Source organism: Papilio polytes, unplaced genomic scaffold (assembly GCF_000836215.1).
Source record: "Papilio polytes unplaced genomic scaffold, Ppol_1.0 DF821400.1, whole genome shotgun sequence".
Classification (NCBI taxonomy): domain Eukaryota; kingdom Metazoa; phylum Arthropoda; class Insecta; order Lepidoptera; family Papilionidae; genus Papilio; species Papilio polytes.
The window spans coordinates 5,801,005-5,812,472 of NW_013527804.1; the positions used below are offsets into that span (position 1 = coordinate 5,801,005).

At 36.2% G+C, this 11,468-nt stretch overlaps 1 protein-coding gene across 4 annotated transcripts; it reads right to left on the reverse strand.

The window, feature by feature from the left end:
* Positions 1-6: 6 nt before the first annotated feature.
* LOC106108840 lies at positions 7-11,323 on the reverse strand. 4 transcript variants are annotated; one of them, XM_013290125.1, is made up of 8 exons: positions 10,642-11,323; positions 7,182-7,519; positions 6,266-7,114; positions 4,088-4,447; positions 3,596-3,700; positions 2,226-2,312; positions 1,492-1,731; positions 7-516 (listed from the first exon to the last, which is right to left on the reverse strand). In XM_013290125.1, exons 1-8 carry the CDS (start codon positions 10,901-10,903, stop codon positions 475-477), a joined length of 2,283 nt encoding a protein of 760 aa, XP_013145579.1. In that variant the 5' UTR covers positions 10,904-11,323; the 3' UTR covers positions 7-474. The 4 variants fall into 4 exon arrangements, with proteins under 4 accessions (XP_013145579.1, XP_013145578.1, XP_013145580.1 ...); XM_013290124.1 differs by having other exon boundaries at positions 3,596-3,703; XM_013290126.1 differs by lacking the exon at positions 3,596-3,700.
* Positions 11,324-11,468: the final 145 nt, after the last annotated feature.

Here is an 11,468-nt window from a genome sequence, read left to right on the forward strand (position 1 = left end):
GGGGGGTCTCGGCAAATATCAGGAAATTTTTTTTATGATCGAAACAAAAAAATATACTATTTTGATCTATCCAAATTGTATATTTTGAAAAATCTTACGTGAGATTGGGGGATGGGGTTAAATGAAATCTAACGAAATCTTACCAAGGGGCGGGGCAGAATATTTTAAAAAAACCTCACGTAAGTTTCGTATAAAAACATTCAAAAGCCTTGTCTTATTTATTGTTCCGCGCTGTCTTGATGCGTTAAGACTAATCGATTTTCAATTTAGGAGCACCGACAAATTCCCCGACTGTACACAAGTCCATTTATTCTGTGCGTAAAAATTTCATTATTGATTGCATTTGTATATTCGTACAATTTTTGTTCAGAGATTCATATACATGTTCCATACATAATGTATATATTTTAATTAATTATATTAAATAAGGCAATGAGTCCGCGGCCGCAGTCACGTGGAGTCTTCGGCCGCGTCTCAGCCGGAACACATTTCTGAGTGGTCGTCCCACGCCGCCACCTGCAAGTGCAAATTTGAACCTTAATTCAATACTCATAAGAAACTTTTAAAACTTCGTTTGGAATATCATTGTGATTTAGTATAAAAAATGTATATATTTAAATAGGTGGAGATAAATATTCTGTATGTAATAATAATTAAAACGATAAACGTCATTTTAAAATATTAATAAATTATTGGAGATGTGTAATATTAATTCGAATATTATAACGAAACGAGCTGTTGCCCGCGACTTCGTCTGCGTGGTATTAGAAAACATAAGAACTATATAGATTACAAAAAGCTACGTATCCCTCGCGAACCGGACACCTCGGGGATGAAGCTTATCCCATGTGTACACCAGACTTTGTTTTACATCTGTGCCAAATTTCAATAAGATATGTTGCAGAATGATCGAGTATACATTAAAAAACTAAATTAATGAATCCCAAGGGAACCGTAACTTATCCCGGGATAAAAAGTAGCCTAAGTGTTCTTCCAGACTATGCTCTAAACCTGTGCTAAATTTCACGGAGATCCGTTCAGCCGTTTTGGCTACAAACGCTAACAAACATCCATCCATCCTTCTAAACTTCCGCATTTATAATATAAGTAAGAAGGAAGAAGTAAGATTAGAATACTTGCCTTCATAAGCGTCGATTACAATATTTCGATTATATCAAAACTTTTATATACTTATGAAATTTGCAGGTTAAGTCGTGTCCTTATTAAATAAGACGTAGTTTTGTTTCTGTATATGACCATTAGTGACTCCCATTAACCCTATATAGCTGTTTATTTTTCTAGGCCAGTGAAAATCATTTTAAGAGGAGTAAAAGGTGTTCGGTCTTTATTTTGTGTTTAGGATGTCATTGTTTGCCTTGAAGAGGCATTTACAGATTAACCTGGCTCGAGGTGGCCAAGCGCAGATAACGCTTAGCATAAAGCTCATTTATCAGTGTATATATCAGTAAGTGTCACGCAGGGCTGTCTCACCTGACAGTCGCGGCTGCAGTACCACTGGTTGGCGCAGCCCGCGCACACGAACTGAGCGTCGCGCCGCCGGCAGCCCTGGCACAGCGGCGCGCCCGCCTCCGCCTCCGCCGCGCCCTCGCCCGCCTCCGCCTCCGCCTCCGCGCCCGCCTCCCCGCCCTCGTCTATCACCAGCCGGCCCGACCCGGACCCTAAAGGAGACCCTGCGCCTGAACACTCCGACGCGGGACTCTCCTCGTCATCCTGGAAAAAACATATCAGAGTATTCATATATTTTGAAGGTTCGGAAAACAACGGACATATAGAGATGTAAACGGAAGATATATCTTGAGCCGCTAAGATATATGAATAGAGTTATACACCATAACCTTTTTGGATTATTACTTTAAAATCTATTCGAATAACTAGAATAGATAATTTTTCATACTATATGCGAATATATTGAATAATGACCTCAAAATTGTTTAGAGGTCATTATTTTTGGTTTAGACAAGCAACTGTTTTTATATATAAACTAGTAGATTTTCGATAATTTACTAATATTTATTGTAACTATAACCGGGTGTTTTTGGATTTATGTATCATATCGTAATATAACGCGATTATTAGGCCGATTTTAAAAAAAAGCTACGTTATCAGTAACATAGTATAACTATTGTATTTATATTTTAATGATTTTTTTATTTTAACACTGACAAAGTCGCGAGCAACAGCTAGTTTACTATTACAGTACTAACCAGGTGGACCACTTCCTCGGTCTTCTCCGGCTGCGGGTCTGGCGGCGGGGCGGGCTGCACCGGAGTTATCGTAATCTCGCCGCAGTTCTGTAAACATTACGTAATAATTACTTATCTGTGTACATACATTACACTTACGATGGCTCCTATGTAATATCGTAAGCCATAATATTGCGATTTACGCTTTATATTGTTTTTAAATCAACTTAAAACTATTTTCTGTGTAAATTTAAAAGTAATGTTAAAAATAACTATGAATTTTGTTGTCTATGGTATTAATAATTATTGTTGCAAATTTTGCATTTCAAACATACGACAGTTTACATAGGAACCATAAGTCCAATATACAGTTTTATAATAGTCATATAAAAATACGGCTTCGTATGTTTAACAGATTTTACTAGTTCCAAGGCTAATGTAACTTATCACTCAGTGAAGACAATTTTAAGCAGAAGACTTTAAAAAAAAATAGATATTCGCAAAACGATACAAGTTAGATATGTTAAAGCAAAAATATGCATATGCATAGCATTGCTAAGTCATGCATGAAGACAGACAAGAAAAAAATCCATGCACAAGGCAATAGAACTTTCTAGAAAGTGATACTAGAATATTATAGAATTAGTAATAGTTTTTTTTACAGAAGATATGTATTTTCTATATATTTTAATTTTTAATAATTAAGTATACATATATGAGTGTAATTTTATATGCACGTGCTAGAAAGGAAAATAAATGTCACCATACAAATAGAAAAATTGTTCAATTGTTAATTAGTTTTGTGGGTTTTAATGATTATTTTGCTGCAGATATAGTGGTAAGCTCCAAGCTAATAGTGGCGATTCCTCAAAGCGCTTATATTAGAAAATAGAAAGAAAGTATTTACAGTTAAACGAAATTTAGTCTTGGAACTATTTGTTTTCATGAAAATCTAGCGAAATGACACGATTTTTTATTCAATGTATTTTAAGTTGTTGAATGAAAATATGAATTTCGCTACAATTTTGTGACAAATAACATTGATTTTGATATAATTTTAACAAAACCGAAAACTATAAGAGCAAAACATGAAGTGGCATTTATCACTTAATGAGCATTGCCATTTTCTGTTTTTATTTGTTCAAATTGCATTCAAACGTACTCTTATGCTTTGTAAATAGTTGAAGCATGCAAATGACTTTAAATAAACTCATAATCTATGACCAAAACGCTGTCTACTCTTTGACGATTAACGTTTCCAGCGCTAGATGGCGCTAAAACTATTTACAAAGCTGCGTTTTATATTCTTAAAGCTAAATTTTGAATTTAGAATGATCGAGGCCAATTAGCACACCAATTCGGGTCTTATTTCGTACACATTAAGGTTGTACCTTGGCCTGACCGAAAGTTGGCAACGTTGGCGCGCTCTGTTTCCTTTCCGGCGACGTGAGCAGTTTAGCCAACGTCGGGGAGAAACTCTGAGACGCAGGGGACGCCTGCTGGAAGTTTGGCAACACCCATTCAAGCTAATTCATAACGTTTTGTAACGATCTGTGACACAAATGAAATAGAGATGGACATTACATTACTACAGTCCAAAACAACTAGTACTAGTAATGCATTAATATTAGCAATTTTCCAACAAAGTTACCATAACATAGCCTAAAAAAATTAAATATGAAAAAACTACATTATAAAATGTATAAGCAATGTCCATCCCTTTAACTCATAAATAAATGTTTTCAAGCGTCTTCAAATTAAGCGACTCACACCCAACTTAAAGACACTTGTAATCGCTAGGTTAAAAAAAACTAAACCTAAGTGTTGCTAACTGATTAAAAATTCAATGAGACCTAATAAAATGATTGCAATATTTAAATTACCTTAGTCAATATCCCGTGTAACAGGGAACTTTGTGACTGTGAGGTTTCCTGGCTGGTGGTGACTGGCAACAGAGATATTTCAGGGTACGGCGGAGGTGGGGGTAGACGTGGACTGGGGGAGGTCAGCCTCTCCGCTTGCTTGGGGATGTGGGGCTCCTCGTGACTTCTATCCTGTCTCCGTCTGCCTTCGGGCCTCACATGATGTTCTCTGCTGGGCATCTCCATGGGCCTGCTCGGCATGAGGTTGGGGTTCGTTTGCTGCATGTTAGCGAACTGTACGAGTACGTCTTTGAACGATACACCGTTGGGAAGACCGCCAGCTTGGATCTGCTGCAATCTCTCTAACATCGCCTTTTGGTTCTGGAAAAATGTTAAACATCTTTTTAATCTATTTTACCAAACCAATGATACTATTAATATGAGGTAAAAAAATAATTGGTTGCATTGTATAGTTCTTTTCAAATATCTTAGCGGCTCAAGATCATACCCGCGGCATGCATTACCTTCCTTACATCCCGCTACGCTTATTAACATGTTATGGGATAACCTCGTACAGTTAAAAGTCAAGATATCTGAAATGTACTGTACGTTTACGAATAAATATAGCATACATGTACTGTGGAGTGGCTTCGCGTCCTACATATCTAGATTCGAATTGATCAAACGCTCGGTAGTCGGTAGCAACGACCTCTCAACGGCCGTCGCAGATTCAAGTCAAGGATACGAAAATTAATTCGACATCGCGAACCGCCAAGGTCGATACGAAGGTGTTTGTGCACTCGCTTGGCATTTGGCACCGGAATCTATAGTACTTCGTGCCAGAGAAAGCAATGGAAGGGGAGGGGAATGAGGTAATTACGCAGGAGGAAGGTTTAAATGCCACATGGTGCGCAATTGAAGCTTTATAAATTAAATTTCATAAACTTACTAATCTTTATAATATTGCGTTTAGATAGAAGGATGCTTGTTAGTTTATAGCCTAAACTGCTCAACAGATGTCGATGAAATTTAACGTAGATGTAGGGGATAGTCTGGAAGATGACATAAGCTACTTACTTTTGTTTTTTTAATTCCACGCGGAAAGAGTGGCGGGCCAAAACTAGTCTATACATGTATGTCTTGTTTTTTAAAGAATAAAAAAGATTTCCTACAGAGAAACAACACGTATTATATTTGTATATTCCGTAATATGAACCTTGTTATTTTGCGTCTTCGATTTTAATTTAAGTTTGCAAATAAAAGTAACCGTACATATTTTTGTTTCGATCACAGATATTCGTCGTAATTGATTTCTAATTGTGATAATTAAGCAAAATAAATGAAGAAGAATATTATAAAGAAGAAAACTTAGTAATTTAGAACAAATACTACGACACGCTCAGTTATTTTACGAAAGACGCTTGATTAAGCCTGTTATAGCCAAAATTCGCATGAGATTTAGGTACTGCTAAACGATCCATTCCACCATTACTCAATGGCTCCTCCGTAAATAGTAATAAGACAAAAAATACGATTTTTAAGAATTCCAGCTTATGATGGTATACGCATGTACACAAGGAACGCAATGGAATTATAAATTCGACATTTTGAGCTTCATTTATAAAAACAATAGAAGTATGACGCACAGGTTGAGGCTCGGCCTCGGTTTCAAAGGTCACGGGTTCAAGTCCTTATTGTGTTATTGGTTGACTATAAAGCCATGAACATAATTTACTTATTAAAAATACATAGCTATTATTTTACCTTGATCGAAAATTCTGTTATTTAAGGGTTAAAACTCATTAAAGACGAGATACGAATTAATCCATACTAATATAATAAAGCGTAAACACACACTTCTTTGTTGCCTAAGATGTCAGCAATCACAGCATAATTTCGAATAACTCTTTTTTTAATAAATAGTCCTACACTTACGTCACGCTTTAGGCTATAAATTTTCACGCCGTTAAACTTAGGGGTAAATATTTTGGATATAAACCCTAATGTGGGAAAGAGACCATAAGTTGTTGCCAACATCAAGGAAGCAAGGTTGCCATGGTTTGACATCATGTCATGTCATTTTGACGTCTGCAATTGATAATTTGACAAATGTGAACAATAAAATGATTTTTTTATAATTTTATGCGGATGAAGTCGCATGGGAACAGCTAGTTAAAAGATAAATAAGAATACACTTACCATATCCAAGTTGTTGAATAGCATGTTAAGATTATTAAAATTATTTAAGTTATCAATTTTAGGTGCTATAGGTCTCGGTGGATTCATCATATTAGGATTCAGTATCGACTTCATCCGTCTTCCTCTTCTCGGAGTTACTTCTGGGTTCCTCTGTCTATAATCAGCTATTATTGATTTAACATCTTTAGTGGGTCCCTGCCGACCCATCGGCATTCCGAAATTATTCAACTGTCCATTCATATCTCTAGAGAAACCTGGTAAAGGGCCAGGCAACATTAAAGGCTGATGGAATACTGGTTTCGGCATTGATTGCATATGTGCAGCTTTGTCGTATGGAGGTGGCAACCCTGACATGTGATTAAAATGCGTCGTAACAGGCAACACCGGCGCCTGCAATATAGGGTTGACCATCGTTGAACTCGGCTGTTTGATCGCCAACCCTGAGATTTCATCGCTCTTGTCTATGGCCAGGTTTTTAGCTTGATTTAAATAATCAAAGGGATCCGTTCTCTCTGAACCGTTCACGTCCGCTGATTTCTCGAAAGATATAACTTGTTTACGCCTTAGAAGTCGTAAAAGTATTTCTTCTTTGACCTTCTTTAGGTGCAGTATATTATTCCATTCGTGTTCTTTCTTTTGAGCGAGTTCTCTTAGCGTCTGTATTTCTGAGAGCAGTTGTTCCGTATGCCTCTGTATTTCATCGACGTTGTTTTTAGTCGCTGTCTGAATGTAGTCGCTTATCATGACATCGTGTTGTGGGAAAGTCTTCTCAACTTCCTGGCAGAGCTTCTTCAGCGGTGATTCTGTATCGACGTCTTCGCTGATTCGCCTTTTCGTTGTTTGCTCCTCCTGGAACAAGACAAGTGATTTACAATTGAACTTAACTAACATTTTCTATGGATAAATTAATATATACCTTTATAACGTCGCCGTTTAATGCTTGTGTATTAATTTTAGATTCTGTTTTCTCTGTCTTTTCACTAGACTGCACTACTTCAGTCATTTCCACATCAGCGTCAGCCTTCTGTGGTTTTACTTCCTCGACCTCCACAGGAGTTTCTTTTACAGGACTAGGTTCCTCAACCTTCGGGACGTCAACAGACTGCTTCGTTTCCTGAGGCAGTTCACTGGTCTCAGGAGCACAGGACGCAGTGTTCTCAGGAGCTTGGTCAGGTTTTAAACTAATCGCAACATCATCTGCCACATCTTTTACCTCTATCACAGTTATTGGTGCTTCATCTTTCAGCAACACTTCTGGAAATTTTGTGAAATGTTACCATCGCAAGTTTAAAAAGATTTTATAGTGAAATACATAGAAAAACACATGTAGTTTAGTTTTTATTAATTTTCGCCATCTCCAAACTTTACTAATGTATCATACTAATCGCGTAAATACTATAAATGCAAACTATTTATCAATGCTTGTTACTATGCTCGCAAAACAGCTTAATGGATCATTGTGAAAGGCACAGATATAGAACACATCTAAAAGATTTTTTTTCTAATTGCGCGGAGACAGTCGCGAGCAAAGGTAGTATTCAATAACATCAGAGAAGTTGCACATGAAGATGGACATCTTTTCTCGTAATATATTTAAGTCTTGTAACCTTGTAAATTCCGATACAACATATCCGACCTTTTCTCTTATGGTCATTCGCCACTTGAACTACGAAAGACCTTTTGCTATGACCAGAACAATGCCACTCAATTCAAGGGCAAAACAAAACCTTTTGTATCCGATTGAACAGAATCTCGACGCGAACTAGAAAAGGATTACTGGGATCGAATTGAACAAACATTTGTTCATTTTTTAATTAATGATCGAATGACGCAATTCTTTATTGCCTAACTTAGGTAAATGAGCATGATTGCGTCTTATCACGTGGAGTACTAACAGCCGTTAACACGTTGAGTGCCACCATCTCCCCTTACGAGTTTACAGTCTTACAAAACTCGTAGTGGTATTAAACGTGGTAAGTTTTCTTTCAATTTACCTTTCTGAATGCAATTTTGGTAAACCAGTTATTGACATTGAAAAATGTAGTGAATAGTGCCGTAGGGATACGAGATGCTGTTTCTATGTCGACATAAAGGGTCAGATGAAAGGAGAAAACATGTGGCAGAAATGCGAACGTTTAGATGGATGTGTGGGGTTATAGGAATACGATAAGATACGAAATCAGTATATTAGAGGTCGTTTGAGAGTAACCTCAGTGTTGAGAAATTAAGGAGTAAAAGGTTAGCATGGTATGGGCATGTTATAAGGAGGGATGAATCGCATGTAACAAGAAGGACGTTATGAATGTAGAGGAGTACACCTGTAGAAGTAGACCAAGAAAGAGATAGATGGGTTGCGTAAAAGGTGACATGATCAAGAAGGGAGGATAAAAACCTGGCGCGCCGAACCTACGTGAGTAGGATAAGGTAGGGGAGATGATATTGTTTTTATGTCGACATAAGCGAATGCAGTATTCAAACGGCTCTTCGTGGGCACAGCTATGCATTTTACGGAAGTGCAACACGTGGCCCACTTACGCAGAGTGCAGTTAGACCGCTCTCGTATACAATACAAGAAGCAGCCGTAATTATACTTTACTCCAACATAATCGCGATAGAAGCAGTATTAGCATATTTTTAAGGGATAAACGAACTGAAATCTTTTATGGTGAAATACAAACCATCGAGTAGACGAACCTTTACGAACTAGCTTTCGCCCGCGACTCCGTCCGCGTGAAAGTAAAAAAAACAAAAGTGAGTAGCCTATGTGTCCTTCCAGACTATCCTCTATGTCTATGCCAAATTTCATCGAGACCAGTTCAGCTGTTTAGGCTACAAACTCTAACAAACATCTATTCACCCAACCATCTAAACTTCAGAAGTTGTAACTTGACAACCATCCATTTAAAGTTAGTAACATTTGAACTACTGTAAAAACACTTTTAGTATATAAATTTTGGGGTAAATTAATTTGAAAACCACAATTAGATAGTCATAAATAAGAAAATACATAGGTCTGATGACAAAGTACACTTATTTAGAGAAAATTATAAATGCGAAAGTTTAAACAGATGGATATTATTATAGTAATGGCTCATGCGGAGCCTCCTGAGGGAGCCCTCAAGCTTACTCATAAACAAGGTTTAGGCTAAGCGCCACCTGCACTCGACCACCTCATCTGAATCTGAGAATGCCTGTTTCAAGGCAAGAAGTAGCCATTCAGTCACAAAAAAAAGATGGATATTAGTTAGAGTTTGTAGCCTGAAAGGCTGAACAGATCTAAATGAAATTGGCATAGACTTTGAGGGAAAATATAAGGCTCTCTTTTGTTTTTTTTTTTTAATTCCATACAGTTGCGGTGTAAATGTGGTAGTTGAATAAAAATTAATATGAATTGCCTACTATTGGTATGGAGGCAAAATGTTTACTTTGAACACAATATTTTAACGGACACAACACAGAATACTTAAATAAAATTCAATTTAGCTGAGTCATACATGTTATGTATGTAATATTAATGATGCATGTGTTGCAATATGATACAAGTTTATGAGAAAACTGCAAAGTCAATGACCTCTATGGAGGTTATTGGTGATCATTAGAAACAATTAAATGCATATAAAATACAATTATTTCAAAGAATTAAAACACTATCAGTATAGTATTATTCAGTCAAAACTTTTTAGACTATTCTTAAATTTTTAATTGGAAATAATGTCTTCATTAATGAGTTAAAATTTGTTCAATATCATATGTACATACACATTAGCAAATTATAGAATAACAATACAACATACCATAATGCATAGGACTATGCAGAGACTATAAATCTCTATTTGTAAAAAAAAAATATATTTATTGTTTGGGATAGCAAACAAAAAAATATTTCATTTTTGTTAAACAACTATGGTCAAAAAAAAAGGTTTCTGTTTCTTATTTCTTTCCTTATGACCTTTGGACTAACACAATTACATCTATATAGATCTATATGGACTAGACTCAAGAGCTTCCTAAAACAAAATCAGTAAAAATCAAGCAGCAGTAGACACCCAGAGAGACTACAAAAACTATCTAATTATCAAAACAGCTAGCATATACCAAGTTTAATTAGTAATAATTTTTTTAGTCAATTTGCTCAATGAAATAGCAGAATAATTCATGTGGCAGCTAGCACATTTGCTACCTCATGACATAATAATGGCAGTAATTGTATTGTGTCTACACATTTTAGTCAGCCGGTTGCACCATCTTATGAATCAAATTTGGTACTTCCTTAAGTACGGGAAGATTGTAAAACATGACAAGATTATTTCAAGATTTAAAATGCCTTCATAAAGACTTTTTTTATCAGTTTATAGTTAAAATTATTTAAAATGTACCTTTAATAGTCTCCGGTTGAACAGCTATAGTTTCATCATTAGGGCTCTCACTTATATTATCTTCTTTGGCATTATCATCACAGCTTTCCCGCTTCTCCTCTACAACATTGTCTCCTTCTTTCAAGGGATCCTTCCCGGTGACCACATCCGTATCCTCTAAGGATAATGGATCGACTTCATTGTCGACACTTATCTCTGGCGCTGGAGAAATCTCCGATATATCCTTCGGAGATTCTGCTGTTTTAACGCCTATATCATTCATGTTTATTTACATATTTTCGTAACAAAGTCACAGTGTCAGCATGCCGTATGTAGGTTCATTGACTTTCCCACCAACATAACCATAGTATTACACTTGTTAAGTCACTATGTATCACTTTGTTGTAAGTTTCACACAAAACTCCTCTTACATTATTAAACACAGTTACCTTTTTAGTAATTATAATAATACTTCCATTAAATTATTTCACGATGCGCAACCAACAGAAGCCGTGAACTTTTGGGTTGGAACACTTGGTTTCTTTAACAATATTTCAAGACTCCTATGAAGTAAAGCTAGGGAGTTCAGAAAATTTATTAGGATAATTAGTTAAGACTAATCTATAGCTAATTTTATTTTATATTTGAACAAAATAAAGCCTAATGCGAAGGACGCAAAGTAAATTGCACGCAATCTACAGATAAAAAATCTAGTAAATTTTAAATGGCAGGCAGTGCTACCAACCAAAAGCAAAGTGTAGTGTAGTAGTGAAGTGCAATAGTTTACTTATTATTTTCAATGCACTCCTTTACAACAATACAATAGTTTGCCATGGATAGTTTGGAAT

Coding starts and splice junctions, on each gene's coding strand:
- LOC106108840 (XM_013290124.1), bottom strand. CDS start 10,903: ATGAATGATATAGGCGTTAAAACAGCAGAATCTCCGAAGGATATATCG. Junction 7,115..7,181: donor TAAACGGCGACGTTATAAAG/GTATATATTAAT, acceptor GTCTTGTTCCAG/GAGGAGCAAACAACGAAAAG. Junction 4,448..6,265: donor TATTCAACAACTTGGATATG/GTAAGTGTATTC, acceptor ACATTTTTCCAG/AACCAAAAGGCGATGTTAGA.